This window comes from Podarcis vaucheri (genome assembly GCF_965113315.1).
Source record: "Podarcis vaucheri genome assembly, chromosome: Z".
NCBI classification, from domain to species: domain Eukaryota; kingdom Metazoa; phylum Chordata; class Lepidosauria; order Squamata; family Lacertidae; genus Podarcis; species Podarcis vaucheri.
Genome location: NC_138758.1, coordinates 16,938,930 through 16,957,431, shown reverse-complemented (window position 1 = coordinate 16,957,431; position 18,502 = coordinate 16,938,930). Strand labels below are relative to the sequence as shown.

General features: G+C 43.9%; 1 protein-coding gene and 1 long non-coding RNA gene across 2 annotated transcripts; both read right to left on the bottom strand.

Annotated features, from left to right (window-relative positions):
- Window positions 1-87: 87 nt before the first annotated feature.
- Window positions 88-2,543, bottom strand: LOC309524192. The gene is made up of 2 exons (XR_014215846.1): window positions 2,365-2,543; window positions 88-506 (listed from the first exon to the last, which is right to left on the bottom strand). It is a non-coding gene; the product is annotated as an uncharacterized lncRNA (long non-coding RNA).
- A 12,793-nt stretch (window positions 2,544-15,336) lies between these two features.
- Window positions 15,337-17,354, bottom strand: LOC309524174 (tigger transposable element-derived protein 1-like). The gene is made up of 2 exons (XM_082208608.1): window positions 17,297-17,354; window positions 15,337-17,136 (listed from the first exon to the last, which is right to left on the bottom strand). The coding sequence occupies exon 2, from the start codon at window positions 17,117-17,119 to the stop codon at window positions 15,338-15,340; it is 1,782 nt and encodes a 593-aa protein (XP_082064734.1). The 5' UTR covers window positions 17,120-17,136; window positions 17,297-17,354; the 3' UTR covers window position 15,337.
- Window positions 17,355-18,502: the final 1,148 nt, after the last annotated feature.

Here is an 18,502-nt window from a genome sequence, read left to right as displayed (position 1 = left end):
GTTACTTCTTCAAATCTTGGAACCCCCTTCTTTTCTCAACTAATAAAACCTGCTATTTAAAAAAACAACAACCCCCAATGCCATCTGTTTTTGGGGAAACTTAATAATTTTAAATATTTATAATTTGCAGTTCTGAAAACTGGTGTGCTTTGACTAACTCTTAAGAACATAAGAAAAGGCTGTTAGATCAAGCCAGTGGTCCATGTAGTCCAGAATCCTGTTCTCACAGTGGCAACCGGATCCCATTAGGAAGCCTCCAAGCTGGGTATGTGCACAACAGCACTCTGCGCATCTGTGAGTCCCAGCAACTGGGATTCAGAGGCATATGGTTCCTGCCAGTGGAGGTAGAACTTAGCCACCATGGCTAGCAGCTGTTGATAGCCTTGTTTGTCCCCATGAATTTGTGCAATCCTCTTTTAAAGCCATTGAAGTTGGTGGGCATCACTGCCTTCTGTGGAAGGGAGTTCCAGAGTTCAACTATGAAGAAGTGCTTTCTTTTGTCTGTCCTAGTGTTATGAGAGAGAGACAGAGAGAGAGAGAGAATTTTTATCCATTTCTCGATGCCATCCACTCTTTTAAAAACTTCTGTCACTTGTCCTCTTACCTAGGTAAAGTAAAGGGACCCCTGACCATTAGGTCGAGTTGTGACCAACTCTGGGGTTGTGGCGCTCATCTTGCTTTATTGGCCAAGGGAGCTGGCGTACAGCTTCCAGGTCATGTGGCCAGCATGACTAAGCCACTTCTGGCGAACCAGAGCAGAACATGGAAACGCCGTTTACCTTCCCGCCAGAGCGGTACCTATTTATCTACATGCAGTTTGACGTGCTTTCAAACTGCTAGGTTGGCAGGAGCAGGGACCGAGCAACGGGAGCTCACCCCGTCGCGGAGATTCGAACCGCTGACCTTCTGATCAGCAAGTCCTAGCCTCTGTGGTTTAACCCACAGTGCCACCCACGTCCCGTCCTCTTACCTACCTTTTCCCTAGACCAGAAAGTCCCAGATGCTGCAACCTTTCCTCATTGGGGAGTCACTCCATCCTCTTGACCATTTACCATTTACAGAACCTTTTCCAACTCTGCAATATCCTTTTGGAGGTGAGGTGACCAGAACTCTACAGAGCATTCCAAATGCAATTGCACCAGAGATTTGTATAACAGCATTATGGTATTGGCAGATTTATTTTCAGTTCCTTTGCTAACGATCCCTCACATGGAATTTGCCTTTTTCACAGCTGCCACACACTGGGTTTTGAATTGTCTTAATTGGCATTTCTTTGTGATTTATATTGTAATGGCCATTGGCTATAAACAATAAAGATCTGACGGACTGACATTTGGAGTGGGTTGACAAATATAGGTGTTTACATGCTAAAGCTAGAAGCCTTACAAGCCAAAATGTGGGTGTTGGAATGCTTGGGCTTAAATAAGATAAATATCAGGGGTGTGCAGCAGCCAGAAGATTCATATTGTATCTGTAGCATTTGGAAGTAGCCCGAGCTGTTTTGGATTTGCTCTGTGACCTTCCAATTCAATTTGTTATTTGAATCTGATCTGTTAACTCTGGCAATGCCAGACTGGTGACTTAATGCTGGGAACATAGTAATGCCACTCCCCACCTGATCAACATGAGCATTCATGTGTAGGAAAGTGACCTTGTAGCCAAAAAGAAAATCAAGGAGGCATTCAAGGACGAAGTATACATTTGTTGTAATGGCTGGTGTTGTTTTGTTGCCATTTAGTCGTGTCCAACTCTTCGTGGCCCCATGGACCAGAGCACACCAGGCATTCCTGTCTTCCACTGCCTCCCGCAGCTTGGTCAAACTCATGTTGGTAGCTTCAAGAACACTGTCCAACCATCTCGTCCTCTGTAATCCCCTTCTCCTTGTGCCCTCAATCTTTCCCAACATCAGGGACTTTTCCAGAGAGTCTTCTCTTCTCATGAGGTGGCCCAAAGTATTGGAGCCTCAGCTTCAGGATCTGTCCTTTCAGTGAGCACTCAGGGCTGATTTCCTTAAGAATAGATACGTTTGATCTTCTTGCAGTCCATGGGACTCTGAAAAGTCTCCTCCAGCACCATAATTCAAAAGCATCAATTCTTCGGCGATCAGCCTTCTTTATGGTCCAGCTCTCACTTCCATACAACACTACTGGGAAAACCATAGCTTTAACTTTGTTGACAAGGTGATGTCTCTGCTTTTTAAGATGTTGTCTAGGTTTGTCATTGCTTTTCTCCCAAGAAGCAAGCGTCTTTTAATTTCGTTACTGCTGCCACCATCTGCAGTGATCATGGAACCCAAGAAAGTAAAATCTCTTAAAATGTAAAATGTAAAATCTCTTAAAAAGTAAAATGGCTGGTGTTAGTTACCTTCAAATATGTTCAATAAATGCATGCTCCAGTTTCAACAAATGTCTAGAGTGCTCTGCCTGAAGACAGTTGACCAAGGAACCAACCAGAGGGATGGACTCGGCCTGAAGTGTTGCCCAAGACCTGGTGTGAGGCATGTTGTTGGATCAGTGGTCACAGTGCTATCAAATAAAAAATGAAACTTCTCAGAAATGAGAAGTTTAGTAAAATGGAAGTTAAAAGGCAAAGCTTAGGGAATTCCTGAAAAACCAAAGTAGTGGAAACTCGGCTAGAATATATACCACAGATCAGGAAAGTTACCACCTGATCCCAAAAGCTATGACCACCAACTAACGTAGCAATCCTAACTAAAGAAAGCGGAAGTACCTCACACCAATGTAAGTTTCCCCATTCTAAATGCTGCTTAGGAGTCTCTGGGTAGGGCTACTCCTGTCTGAGCCAGCAGGTGATTGTGGGTGATTGTTTTGAGGATTGGGTCATAGGTCACATGACTGAGCTGAATGGGGTTTGAAATAGGTGTAAGTACCTCCTTGCCCCATCTCACCCTCACCACTCCCCCCAAAACACTCCTTTGCAGAGGGACTTATGCTGATGTACATTTTGCATGAGCCCCAGTTGAGCTGGAGTGAGGGATTTATGCCAGCTGAACCCTATATCTTCCAAGTGCCCAGGGAAAAAAAGGACACCCCACCTTTTCATGCTCGCACTGGGCACTCACCCTGACAAAAGTTCTTTTTGGGGGTTGTGATCTCTCATGGTACCCAAAAACACATAGTCCCCAACAACATTTTGCATTGGAAAAAGTTGGACAGTATGCAACCCTGGCTCAGCCAGGTAAGCCCAGGATCCAATGAATCTAAATTTTCTCATCCCATTTTCTCAGTTTGGGTTTGGATTGCACTGTTAAGATTGTTTGAAAAGAGAATGAAACTGATAGCTTTCCACTAATCATGATGTCTATATGCTATGCACATGTTTCGGAAGTACAATGGTTGGCCATTGTAGGACAGAGAATACTGGACTGGATAAGGGCCTTTGCATGGATCCAGCAGAGCTCTTCTTATAATCCAAGAGCGTTATGCCTTCATCCTATTGACTTGGTCCATCCTCTAGACCAGGGGTTGCCAACTTCCAAGAGACCGTGATCTACTCACACAATTAGAAACTGACAGTGATCTACCCCCCTTTTTGGGGCTCGGGTCAGAGTTGTTCAGCTTTTTTGAGGGAGGAGGAAAGCTCCAATTTTTGAGAATTCAAGCCTAAGCTCAAGGGGAAAGGGCGAACAACAACTCACCAACAGCCTCACTGAATAAGCTCCGTCTTCCGTTCTGCAAATAGTGCAACAGTGGACGGATTCAGTGGACAGTGGACAGATAGGGCTGGATTCTATTTTATTAACGCTAAGGAAAGGGACCCAGCGATCAACTTCAGTCTTCCAAAACCTCCTGGGGATCGACCAGTAGATCGCGATCGACCTGTTGGACATCCCTGCTCTCGGTCATCAAACTTCTAAAATTTGAAGCCCAATTTTGAAAACCCTGACTCATTCTTCATCTTATTAGCATTTCTGTCTTGCAACCAGAGTGAGCCCATGCAGAGATGTCTATGCCAATATTTTGATTGTTAGGAATCCAATGACTTTGATAATTGAGGGTAGTTATTGAGTTTATCCCAAATAGCCTTCTGCAGTGTATGTAAGGAATTTAATTCTGTGTTTAATTTAATTGTCAAATGGAATCCATGGTTGTTGTGGTTTAAAGCATTTATTAGCACTTAAGGATGGGGGAGCTGATGGTATTGATCCTTTGTACTTAAAATAGCTGAAATGATCAATTTTGGGTTGTAAACCTGAGATATTTCAATGCATTACCTTAATACTCTTTAAGCATGGCCAATTGTCAATCTCATTAACCCACAGAATGAAGTCATTTCTTACAAACAAAGCATTGATTGGTATTATATAAGAATGTTTGTCAAATCAAAATTCCCCTTTTGTGCTTAACCTCTCCTAAAAGGCAATCCCATACATTATCTCTCATTCTCTCAGATTCATTGGTTTTGTTTCTTGACCCAACCTTATGACACAAGCAGCATCCCAGCAGAATTTGCATTTTAAGGATATCGTTTTTGGTGACAGTGCAAAATAGGACTCAGAAGATTAGAGATTTTCAGAAATGTAATTTTCACTCCAGATTTTCAGCCCCACCTTTTATTTTTAGAAACTTTCAATGCCTGCTTGAAACTAATATTTAATTTTGAACTAAATATATAGAAATATGTGTGATCTATATAAGCTATAAATAATAATCATTTTCAGAAGTACCAAAGAAAGAAAGAAAATCACCTTATGGAGTGACTACAAAAACTACTTAATGAAGACTGAACATGTGAAGGGCCACTGAATGCTGGCTGTTGATGGCAGTTGGGAAAGAAAATTGGGGAGATGAAAAGGGAGTGTCCTGAAGACAAACACTCCAGACTGCAAGATTTTGTTGCAGGTCACACATGCAGTTTTCAAATAAGTGTGGTAACCAGTGAGGTAACTCAGTGCTGGTTTTACTGATGTGTTTGGGTGGTAGGTATGTCAGAGAGTCAGAGCAGGGGGGCTATTATTTCATTGTTGTTTTATTAATGGGCATCTCCACAGTCCCAAAACATGCCCCGCAAGCAGAACCTCCTGCTGAGGTTTCCTAGAATTGAAGAAAGTACAGTGGTACCTTGGGTTACAGACACTTCAGGTTACAGACACTTCACGTTACAGACTCCACTAACCCATAAATAGTACCTCAGGTTAAGAACTTTGCTTCAGGATGAGAACAGAAATTGCCAGTAGTGGGAGGCCCCATTAGCTAAAGTGGTACCTCAGGTTAAGAACAGTTTCAGGTTAAGAACGGACGTCCGGAACAAATTAAGTTCTTAACCCGAGGTACCACTGTATGCAGAATCCCAGCCAGCCATGGTGAGTTCCAACAGACCAGTCCTACTTGTTACAATGACAGACCAAAGTGGGTGACAACAAAACCAAGCTCTTCTTGATTGAAGTCAATGTAGTCCTCCAAAGGAAATGACTCCTCTTAAGTGATCATCCATAGTGAGATTTATTCAGTCCTTGGCTTTCCTGGGTCCGACAGACTTTATGCTGCAGATCTTGGAGCTCCCTTGACTGCTACCATGCTCTCAGGTTGCTGGCAACCTGGTGATGGGCTGTGGTCCAGTGGTGGAGCATCTGCTTTGTATGCAGAAGATCCCAGATTCAATTCCCAGCATCTCCAGGAATGGTTGGGAGAGACCGCTATCTGAAACCCTATCTGAGACCCGCCAAAGCCAATGCAGAGAATGCTAAGCCAAATGGACCACTTGATTCAATATAAGACAGCCCCTATGTTTCTAGCTATGTCACCAGTCTCAATGTGGTCCAGCACATAGCCTCTAGGCTTGTGCAATCTTCCTATCCTATAGCTGAAGCCTCTTCCAGTTTTCTGGCTTTCTGTGGCTGCAATTTTCTAGGCAGCAATCTGGAAGTGTCATCATCTCACCCAACTCTCACACCAGCTGCCCTTTTTTTCTAGCATCTACTTGCTGGTTTGTGCCCTGGTTGTATTGCAGCCAATTTCAACCTAGGCAGAGAGCCAGGGACAAAGGTATAGCACAGCTCAGCAGGCATCCAGCATGGGCACTCCCAAGGTGGGCACATGTGGAAGACTGGAGAACCTGGCTACAGATGGCATAGTCTTCCCGGAGGATGGTCTGATGGGAAGACAGCATAAAAATGTTTCAGTAAATTAAATAAAGCATAAATGTTCTGCTGTAGCCTATATCCATATAAGAAAAAGAATCATGTGCTGGTACAGGTGGTTCAGTAAATCTAAGCCTAGGCTTTGCACATGAAAACATTTCTGGTACTGAATTTGATCCTCAGTCGCCCCCACTAACCTCTGGTTTCTCCCTGCAAGTCCTCTCCCAGTGTTCTGTGGCTTGGAGGTTTTTAACTGTAGAAGTGCTTGTTCTGTGATTAATGACACATGTATAATTGTACCCTTCTGGGAAGAGTGGGAAATGGTTTTTCCCTTACTATGATGGTTTCATTCAGGGAGAGAGGCAAAGTACATCATTTTGAGGTTTGCTTTCATGCACTAAATGAAAAGGCAAGAATCCTAGGAGAGTAAAGTGTGGGTTCACTTTGGCCAACACTGTGCTCTAAAGTTTAATTGCTGCAAGGTTTTCTGTTAAACTGGTTGTGTTAGCTCTCTAACCTTCCAGAATGAAATGTATTTGTGGGGAAGGTAAACAAGTTTGCTTGCAACAAGTTTGTTTACATATCTTTTACTGATATTACTGATTCACATTAATTTAGTGAGTAGGGTGGAAGGGGAAGAACCTGTTTTAGGGTGAAAAAAGTAAAGTGGACAAGGAAGTATATTGGTATGGATTTATTTACTTTTGGGTGCTGGATTCCTTCATGTGACAGACGTGGGACCATTGGGTATTCTAATGAGATGGGGTGGGGTGGGGTTAGAATGGTCTACCAATTATCCCCTGTCCAATTTGGTGACTGGTTGTAAAAAAAATGCAACAAATGGAGATAGCAAGCAGATTCCCTGTTGCTGGGCAGATGGACCTTCACATAATAAAGAGATGGCCAAGTGTAAGTGATTTGTGGTTGAAGATTCTTCTGGAAGATAGTGTGCCTTCCTCCCTCCCTTCCCTTGGCAAGATGTGATGTCATCAAATAGTCACTCTGTGTGAAAGAGAACAAGTCCATGTTTTAAAGCCCCATGCCTGAGCATTTTCTCTTTTTTTGCCTTGCCACTTTCCCCATGAAAACATGCTCTTTAAATCTGAATCAGAACAAATGGCAATTCAGGTTTTTCATGGATTGCTGTTTGCTTCTATTTAGCACTAAAGAGTAGCTTTTCATTTCACTTTTAATTTGTATACCTCATTTCTATATTACTGTACACAATATTACTATTTACAAGCTGAAGAAACAACAAAATATACAGCTTTCACGTGGAAAGCACTGGTGGAGGGGGGGAAATACTCAGACATGGCACTTTAAAGAGTAAACATGATAAAACATTACATGCAAAAAGCATAAGCAGTCTCCAGTGATGTCACTCAAAGGAAACTAACTTAGAATCAGTGGTAGAACACTGAAAAGCCACTGAAAAGCCTCTGCAGTTATCCTTACTTATTGGTGAACTGACAGTAGTAGGGTGAGAGACAGGCATGCTTGGGTGGATTGGGGGAGGTGTTGGTTCTGCTGAATCCAAAACCCACCCATTTCCCCATGTCCCCAAAATGGGGAGCATCCTTGTAGATGATTTGCTTTGCATGTAGAAAGTCACAGCTTCAATCCACAGCATAATCAGGTATGGCTGGGATTTGTCCCCTGTCTGAAACTCTAGAGAGCCATTCTCAGTCAGTGTACATAATACTGAGCTAGATAAACCAGTAGTTTAACATGGTATAAGGCAGCTTCCTTTAGGATGGGAGAATACACCAGACTTGTACCTGGCATACGGATTTTCCCTCCCATTCGGAAAACATGGAGGGGGAGAAAGACTAGACCCCCCCCCCCAAATTAGTAAATCCCAATCGCAAACTTTCTGCCCCAGCAGGCTTTGGATTTAGCAGTTCCTTCACCTGGAATTCTCCACCCCCAGTGCCCTCTGGGTGTTCCACCTGATGTTGCCATTAGGCCTGGGCTTCTGAAATAAGGATGGGAGAGAAGTCTAAAGTTGTGATTCTTTACTTATAGAATACTTTCCCCAGTGGGGTCTTCCTGACACCATCATTAACATAAAGCAAGAGATTTAACTCAAGCATGAGTTCCCTGTACCAAGGGAAAACATATCTCTTCTCCCAAGCATTTGATAGATTGTGATAATCCTGTTTTCTACTGAGGGTATGTTTTTGCTGCTGTTTTATTGGGGTTTGTTTGTTTGTTTATAATAGGTGATGATTATAAACAATGCTGTGTTCTTTTCCCCGATTTTATGTCATGCTTTATGGCCACTGTAAGGAATCAAAAGCCTTTAGGCCAAACTTGGCTGTTTTCCCCAATACACACCCACCTGCCTCACAACTAATATTTGACATTATCTATATGGTACATCTATATGGCAGCTCTCAGTGTACAACTAGCCTTAAAGTGTGCTCCTTGTTGAGGATTGGCAGGGAAAAGCGGGCTTCTAGTCCATAAACCAAACAAAACTCACCAGGGGTTCAAGTTGGGCTTGCAAATCTGGATTATGGGGTGGGGAACTACCTTGAACACCTGGTGCCTGCAGAAAGCAGGCTTTGCTTCTGTCTCCTATCAGCTGATAGAGCCAGAACCTGTTGGATCAACTGTGCATTGTACTTTGAAGCCTATTGAGTTACTGACTTCCGGTTAGAAGATGGCGCCTGACGCAAGTCTCCTGTGAGCCTCAGCAGAGTGAGTAGGAACTCTTAAAAAAACAATAAGGGGAAAAGATACACTCCCGGAAAACAAGCTTATATCCCAGCCAGATAAGGACTCCGGGAGTCGCCGGACGACACTTTAAACATCCTCCCTTCCTTTGAGGCTCTTCTAAAGGCCCTTTGAAATCCCGCTGAAGCCATCCAAAACTCCTTGAGGTTATCTAAAACTATTTGAGGCTAATTACAACGCTCCGAGTTTCTTTCAAACAAAGCCCTCAAATATACGGACGGGAGAAAGAACCCAAATCTAGTCCGGGGATGGTTCTCACAAGACAGAGTTATAAAGAACTGGGAATATCTCTCACACAAGCTGCAGAACCCCCCCCCCCCCCAAGGAAAAAGCAGGCCAAAATCTTACACTATTGAAGTCTATTTGTCTATTTATATTCTTAGGGTTGATCCCTGTCTTACTGGACTGATAATTCTTCCCTTCTGTATTTCACAGATATGTGCTTTGTGTATATATTGTAATGACTACTGGCTATGAATAACAATGTAATTTAACCCTGACTAAGATTCTGATAAGGATCTGACCCACAGATCGAAAAAGGCTCCTTCACCCCCCCCTGCTTTATGCTCTTAAAACTTTGTAAGGCACTTGAAGACTCCTTATGCGTCAAGCGACTAATAAATCGAATGGATGTGTGGGTGGTGATGATGATAATATGGAACAAGCATACAAGCAAAAGGTAGAAGCACAAAATACAGTCCAGTGGGGATTTCTCCTAAGCAATCAGAAAGGCACTTCCTGAAGGTGATAGCCAGACAGGTATTTTCATCCATAACATCCTTGCTGCTCCATTTGGGAGAAGGGAGATGCATCAGAATTTTTTGCCCCTTGTACAAAGCAAGAGATTTAACTCAAGCATGAGTCCACTGTGAGGGGAAAATATTTTTACCTTAGCCCATATAATTCCAGCCTTGGTTCCCCACATCCCTTAAGTGTCTCTCCCTTGATTAGATCTTGCCCTATTTTGCAGCAGAGCTTGGTGGGGTACTCACCAGGCACCAATCTATTGGAAAGCTGTAGCTAATAGAGGAAAGAGAAATGAAAAGAAATCCTTGTATTCAGCCAAATAGTCTGGAGCAGGGTGTCAGGCTCCCGCTGAGGTGAAGGCAGAATTGGTTTCTCTTCCCCCCCCCCCTTTCCTATTCAGCACCACAGATGAAATTCCATTGACACACAGCTAATTTTGCAGCCTGCCCAACATATCAACGAAGATGCATGGCGGAAAGCTACATCTCAAGACAACTGGAGCTGCATTCACATGACAGTGTCTTCCATATTCCTAACTATTAATTCCCACATTACATTTGAGCTTTAACCTGATGTAAAAGCCACTTCCAGAAATGTTGTGTTACGTAACACAAGTTTAATACTCATTTCCATGTTATTTGCTTCCAGGAAAAGAAACAATTTTCATGGAATAATAACATGGAAGTGAAGCCTAAGCTACAGCTATATTCTGCTATATTTCTGGAAGTGGCTTTTACATCAGGCGAAAGCTCAAATATAATGTGGAAACCAACTGTTTTAGTCTAAGTTAGGGGAATGCTGGGGAAACAGAATAAACTGCCACGTGAAAATGGAAAATGGTGAAAACAGGAAGCAGGAAAAAGTGGAATAAATGAAAAACAGAAAAGGGAATAAACTCTCATATGAATGCAGTCTGGGGACATGACTTGTCTTTTGTCTTCCATCTTTCTTTAAGAATAGTTCTGTGCACGTGCACACCAGTGATTCCTTTCCCCCCAGCTCTTTCATTATTTTAGATTATTTGTTTGTTTCAGGATTTATAAACCACTCTACATTCAGAAAAATAGCAGAACAGTTTACAGAAATGGGAGTAGAGGAAGCTGCCTTTATACTAAGAATACTTATCAATTTAGCTTAATGTTTTCCACATCGAGTGTCAGTGGCTCTCCAGGGTTTCAAGCAAGGAATCTTCCCCAGCCCTGCCTAGAGGTGCCAAGGATCGAACCTTAGACTTTCTGCATGTAAAGCAGATGCTTTGCCACTGAGCTATGGCTTTGAGTTTGTTGTCATCCCTAAGCACCATCAACCTAACATTGTAACCGATGTAATATTGTGAGTGAGTTCTCTCTTTGAATTGGGTCAGTATCTCATCAGTCTTCGTCAAGCATTCCCCTAAGTTTTCATAGCATAATAAGTGTTGTTGTTGTTGTTGTTGTTGTGATTTGGCACTTCTGCACATGCGCAAAGCACGATTTAGCACTTCTGCACATGCGTGACCGCTGCAACCTGGAAGTAACCCGTTCTGGTACTTCTGGGTTTCAGCGGTCCATAACCCGAAAAAACACAACCTGAATCGTCTGTAACCCAAGGTATGACTGTATATTCTTTAGCTCAGTCATTAGAGCATGAGACTCTTAATCTCAGGAGAATCTTAATCTCTTAATCTCTTGTGGATTCAAGGCCCATGTTAGGTGAGAGATTCCTGCATTGCAGGGGGTTGGACTAGATGGCCCTTGGGATCCCTTCCAATTCTACAATTCTGTGATTCTATGTAAGATGATGATGATGATTATATAAAATGATAACAAGCTTCTTCAAAGTGGTGAGCAGATTTCTTTTCAGATACTTGAAGGCGAAATAAGTAAATAACATTCTGGAATGATTTGGACTCCTGGGGTAGCGGTTGTGTCTGCGATGCCACCGTTTTAACAAACACACACACCTATTCAGAAAGTATAGCATGGTTGCAGATGTGCAGTGGGATGAGGGCTGGGGAAGAGATTCAATTCTGCTTGCATTTCAAGGTGAAGTTACCTAATACACATTTTTAGAAGCAATACACGTATTGAAAGACAGCCTTCCTTCAAATTGTGCATTGCACTTCTCTAAATTTTACAGTGCAGTTCTGCAGCCAAGTAATGTGTGCAAAACAAATGCATATGCTGTGGTAAACAATGCATAAACATCCATATATTAGTGGGGGGGGGTGAAGCATTAAAGCTTGCCCTTAAATAAATGAATGTGAAATGCACACACATGATCCACCTATTCACTGTAGCAACAAAAATAAGGGACTGCTTTATATGCCCCAGTGTTTCAAACAGGATTTTCTCCCAGCCCTGCCTGTAAATGCCAAGGATTGAGGGTGAATCTTCAGGGTTCCAGCAGGGTCCTTTCAAGCCCTACCTGGAGATGCCTTCTACATTCAGAGCAGTTGCTGAACCACAGAGCAGCACTGTCTTTAGCATATGCACCGCTCGGGTGCAAAGATCCACCCGGCACCCCCAAATTTTGTTTAGCCCCCAAATTAACTTTTATTAGGCTTATGTCAGATACCACGCTTACGCCTTATCTCTTGTTTACGAAAGAAGGGAGGAAAAAGAAGCAAACTTTTTTATTTGCTCATTTATTTACAATACATTTGTACTTAAGCATACAACACCACCACACTTAAACTTATAAGTATTGTTTAGGCACCTACTTAGGAGAAACATCAGTTGTGTCAAAGGTGCCGCATAGTAGCTCAATACAAAACATAACATAATAGTTTGATGTAAGAGTTAATTTCACGTGCACGGCGCTGTTGTGAATGACAAGCACCATCGTTGAATCTGACAAGCACCTCCAATAGCGCAACACATCTTTTGTAAATGAGCGCACAAAGTCGAAAGTCCTTTAGTGAAACTGTAGGTATACATTTCAGTAATACCTAGGTATATATGTATTTTGTTTTTCTAGCTTGACTTGATCAAAATTATTTATTATTTCATAACAGGTAAATAGTGAAGAGCTTAGGCGGTTGGTGTCCCCCAGAATTCAGTGCCTGGGTGCCCCACACCCCTTGCACCCCCGGGTAAAGCCCTGCCACAGAGTTATTATCAGGCTTTCAGGCTAAGTTCAGTGGTACCTTGGGTTAAGCACTTAATTCGTTCCGGAGGTCTGTTCTTAACCTGAAACTGTTCTTAACCTGAAGCACCACTTTAGCTAATGGGGCCTCCCGCTGCCGCTGCACCACCGCTGCGCTATTTCTGTCCTCATCCTGAAGCAAAGTACTTAACCTAAGGTACTATTTCTGGGTTAGCGGAATCTGTAACCTGAAGCATCTGTAACCCAAGGTACCACTGTATACTGGTCTATCCAACTGAGTATTGTCCACAATGATTGGCAGTGGCTCTCCATGGTTCCAGGTAGGAGTATTTTCAAGCCCTGCTTGAATATGCCAAGGATTGAACCTGGCACCTTCTGACCACAAGGCAGATGCTCCTACCAATAAGCTATAGCCCTTCCCCCTTCCTCTCACCCACATCTCCCTCTCTTGTGTCAAATTTTTAATTATAAACTCCTGGGGACTGGGAACCAGCTCCAGATTGATGCTATTGTACAAATAATGAAGAATAGCAGGTTGGATGTGGTTTCAAACCTAGGGTGATTTGAATCTTGGATCTCTTTCTCTTTATTTTGGTATCTGCAGCTTTGCTCATGATGTCCTAAAAATGATGAATTGAAAGACAAGTTGGGGAGGGGGATGCCGCGTGATCAGAAGGAGCTTCTGGCACAATGTCTTGGCACCAGAACAGCTCATTTAGCACTAATATGGGATTCATGACTAAATCTCAGACTTCAAAGAGGTCACATAACACACGACAGATTTCTTGTAGAACAATCCTGATAATTTATTCATCAAGATGGTGCCTAGTAGGATATGACAGTGGGGAGGAATAGAGAAGATTGTACAAAGCAGGATGTTAGAAAGGTATAGTAGAATTATAAAGTACTGGGTGGGCAGGAGGCAGCTTAAAATCTAATTAAGAAACAGCCAAAACTGGGGACGGGAAGAGAGGGGGTGAACATGTAAGGCAATTTAATACAGAGAACCAAATGGATAATTTTATATCTTACTAATGGGAATGGTAGGGAGACAAATTAGGCTGAGTCTGTATCTAAAGAAACAGGGGGGAAATCTTTAACCAAAATGAAAACCAGCAAACCATCAGGGTTTTGGCACAGTTTTGGCACAGAAACTGCTTTGGCCACGCTGCATGACTTCTTTTAAGAGAGAGACTGGGGAGATGTGTCCCTGTTAATTCTCCTCAGCCTCTCAGCAACTTTTGATACCATTGATTACAGTGACCTTCAGGAGCTGGGGGTGGGTGGCACCGCTTTGCAGTGGTTCTGGTCCTACTTGGATTGTCATTTCCAGAGGGTGATGCTTGGGGAGTGCTCTTCAGTCCCATGTAGGGTTTGATTTTATCTCCCATGCTTTTTAACATTTACATGAAGCCACTAAGAGGAATCATCTGGAGTATATGCTGATGACATACAGCTCTACTTACCCTGTATATCTGTGGGTGAGGCAGTGGATGTGCTGGACCATTTGTTGTCTTGCCTCAGTAATGGACTGAATGAGAGCCAATAAACTGAAGCTCAATCCAAATAAGACTAAGGCACTGCTAGTGGGTGGTTCCCTAGACTGGATGGATGGAAGGTTGCCTGCTCTTTATGGGGTTGCATTCACTTTGAAGGAGTGGGTATGCAGCAAGAGGCTTCTTCTGGATCCATTGCTATTGCTAGAGGCTCCATGTGGAGTGTCTTCTATCAGCTTCAGACAGTGGGCCAGCTGTGCCTCTACCTGAACAGGGACAGCCTAACTTCAGTTGTCTATGCACTGGTAACCACTAGGTTAGATTACTGCGATGTGTCACATGTGGAGCTGCCTCTGAAGATGGTTCAGAAACTTCAGCTGCTGCAGAATTCAGTGGCCAGCTTGCTCAGTGGAGCAAACAGATAAGTATGGGATTATGCAAGAACAGGGCATGGAGGGTAGGATTACGAATTTCCAAATATTTCACAATACAGTGGCACCTCGGGTTAAGTACTTAATTCGTTCTGGAGGTCAGTACTTAACCTGAAACTGTTCTTAACCTGAAGCACCGCTTTAGCTAATGGGGCCTCCTGCTGCTGCCACACCACCGGAGTACGATTTCTGTTCTCATCCTGAAGCAAAGTTCTTAACCTGAAGCACTATTTCTGGGTTAGCAGAGTCTGTAACCTGAAGCATCTGTAACCTGAAGCGTATGTAACCTGAGGTACCACTGTAGTAGTTCATAACCAGGTATGAGTGAACATCATGCCCCTTTTAAAGTGCTTGCCATCTTGCTATTATATATGATGCTGGGCTTTTGTTGAAAAAGTGAGACTATTGCACACATACTGTGTCATTTAGGAACATAGTGGACTATTTTAAGTCTGATCCATCTTAGCACTGTCTACATGGACAGGCAGCAACTTCCCGGGGTTTCAGATGGGACACTCTTAATATTACAGTGGTGCCTCGCAAGACAAAATTAATTCGTTCCGCGAGTTTTTTCGTCTAGCAAATTTTTCGTCTTGCGAAGCACGAAATCCCATAGGAATGCATTGAAATTCAATTAATGCGTTCCTATGGTCAAAAAAAGTCCAAACAAAGCCAAATTTGGTACAATAAGAGTTTATTAAGTGCCCTTTAAAGTCACAAATACTGTAAAGAGCATTTCAAAAATTGAAGGAACAATAAATTAAGTTTCTAAACATGACAGAAAAACATTTAAAAATCAACAAAGTGTACAGTACATTTTCTAAGACTGGGGGACAACTCGAAGAAGGTTCCTCTTCCACTCTTTGCTTCTTGCTGAAGAACCTGTCCATGGTCTGCTGCTTCATCCGCCTTTCCAGCACCTCCCTGAAAGGCGACATGACCCTCGTATCAAAAGTGTTCGCAAGGTCATGTGCCACGTGCTTGTCAGGGTGGTGCCACTGTGCAAAAGCCTGCACATCCTTCCACTTCAGGCAAATGTCCCTCAGTTCTTTGGAGGACAGCCGTTCCTCAGTTGCTTCCTCCTCTTCCAGCGAGGCCTGCTCCTGCGCAGCCTCTGTCTGCAGTTCGACCAGCTCCTGGGTGGTCAGCTCGTGGTCGTGCTCCTCCACCAGCTCGCTGATGTCCTCCTCTGTGACCTCCAGGCCCATGGTCCTCCCCAAGGCAACAATGTCCTGCACCACTGTTGACTCTGGTGCATCAGAGTCACTTGGTGCCACACAGTCCGGCCACAGGCTGCGCCAAGCGCAATTCAAATTTCTCTGGCTGATCCCGTTCCAGGCCGTGGTGATCATCTTCAAGCAGGTGACGATGTCGAAGTGGTCCTTCCAGAATTCCCGCAGGGTGATGGTGGTGCAATCAGTCACCTCGAAGCATCGCCTGAAAAGCTCCTTGGTGTAGAGTTTTTTGAAATTGGCGATGACCTGCTGATCCATCGGCTGGAGCAGTGGCGTGGTGTTAGGCGGCAGGAACATGATGCTGATGAAGCTGAACTCCTCCAACAAGTCCTCCTCAAGGCCTTTAGGATGAGCAGGAGCATTGTACATCAGAAGCAAAGCCTTCAGCGGCAGGTCGATGTCCAGCAGGTACTGTTTGACAGCAGGGCCAAAAGCAAGATTGACCCAGTCCACAATCAGCACACGTGTGACCCAAGCCTTACTGTTGGATCGCCACATGACACTCAGCTGCTCCTTGTCAACCTTGTGTTTCTTGAAGGCCCATGGGTTCTCCAAGTGGTACACCAGCAGGGGCTTGATCTTCAGGTTGCCGCTTGCGTTGGCACAGAAGAGCAGGGTCAGACGGTCCTTCATGGGCTTGTGGCCAGGCAGCTTGGCCTCCTCCTGTGTGATGAAAGTCCTTTTGGGCATCCTCTTCCAAAACAGCCCGGTCTCGTCACAGTTGAAGACCTGCTGTGGAACGTAGCCCTCCGTCTTCACAACCTCCAGGAACTCCACTGCAAAGTCTTCAGCCACAGAAGCATCAGAACTGGCAGCCTCTCCATGCCTGACCACGCTGTGGATTCCAGATCTTGTCTTGAATCGGTCAAACCAGCCTCTGCTTGCCTTGAAGACTTCTGGCTGGCCTGAGGTTCCTGGCTGTTCCCGGACGAGGTCTGCGTGCAAGGCCTTGGCCTTCTCACAAATGACGGCCTCAGTCACTGTGTCCCCTGCACGCTGCTTCTCTTCTAACCAGATGAGGAGCAACTTCTCGACCTCCTCCAGAACAGCTGGGCGGTTCTTCACGATCCTGGTGACTCCCTTGGCTGCATCAGTCGCAAGGATCTTCTCCCTCATCTTCAGGATGGTCCCGATGGTCAATGGATTCCTCCCATACTCCCTGGCGAGGTCTGTCACACGCATTCCACCGTCGTGCTTCCGGATGATCTCCTTCTTCATTTCCAATGTAACCTTCTCCTTCTTCCCCTCGCCGGCCTCTGCAGCAGCAGTCTTCTTGGGTCCCATGGCAGCACAGCTCCTACCTTCGCAACCCCCCCCCCAAAAAAAAATCAGTGCTTCACATCCAAAAAATTCAAAAGCACCCAGCCACCCACCACACAGAAATTCAAACCCAGAACCAAGTCCTTGAATTCCAAACACCCCAACCCAAAATCCAAAACCCCCCAAAAAAGTTTAACTTACCAAATGGCTGCAAAAGAAGTTTTGGAAAAGCTTCAAAAATCACCAAAGTCTTCAAAAACCTCAACTATTCCCCCAGCCACCCACCACACAGAAATTGCAAACCCTTCCCCAACTGTTGCAAACCCCTCCCCAACTGTTCCCCCAGTCACCCACCACACAGAAATTCAAACCCAGAATTTTTTTTTAAAAAAAACAGCAGAATAGTCCAATGGTCACAGAAAATCATAAAAATGCAGGAAAAAACCACACAAGCTTCCAGAGTCTTGCAAACCCCTCCCCAACTGTTCCCCCAGCAACCCACCACACAGAAATTCAAATCCGGATTTTTTTAAAAAAATACAGCAGAGTGGCCCAATGGTCACAGAAAATCATAAAAATGCAGAAAAAAACACACAAGCTTCCAGATTCTTGCAAACCCCTCCCCAACACCAAGCCCTTGAATTCCAAACACCCCAATCCAAACCCCCCCCAAAAAAAAAGTTTTAAAAGTTTAACATACCAAATGGCTGCAAAAGAAGTTTTGGAAAAGCTTCAAAAATCACCAAAGTCTTCAAAAACCTCAAAAAAGGCTACCACACCGCGTGCTATGAGTTGCTCCTCGAAGTCAAGTCGCAACTGCACCTCTTCAAGCAATGCACCCTGGGTATTAACGGTTTTACAAAAAAGGAAACAAACTTGCAAGATGTTTTCGTCTTGCGAAGCAAGCCCATAGGGAAATTCGTCTTGCGAATCACCTCAAAAAACGAAAAACCCTGTCGTCTAGCGAGTTTTTCGTCTTGCGAGGCATCACTGTACCTGGAAATATCAGGGACTGAATCTAGGAGCTCTATACACAAAACAGATGCTGTACCACTGAGCTATGGCCCTTCCCCAATTAGTTTTCTTGTACAACAAATTTTTGTATGTATGTATGTATGTATGTATGTATGTATGTATGTATGTATGTATTTATAGTATGTATAATAATTATTCAGAAACCTGTTTGGGGCATGTATCTGTAGTTTCAAATTGGTGCTGCATTTTTGTTTCATTTTTAACCTTGTTAAAAAATGGATATAACCACTGCATCCCTAACGCTGATGGATATGATCTACGTCTACCACTGGAGGTGGTATATTTCTGAATACCAGTTTCTAGAAGCAGCAGGAGAGGAGAGCGCTGCTGCACCTGTAGGCTTTCCAGGCTTTCCAGTGGATGGCCACTGTG

Bases quoted from the DNA above. Each gene is read 5' to 3' on its own strand.
- LOC309524174 (XM_082208608.1), bottom strand. From the start codon at position 17,119: ATGGGACCCAAGAAGACTGCTGCTGCAGAGGCCGGCGAGGGGAAGAAG.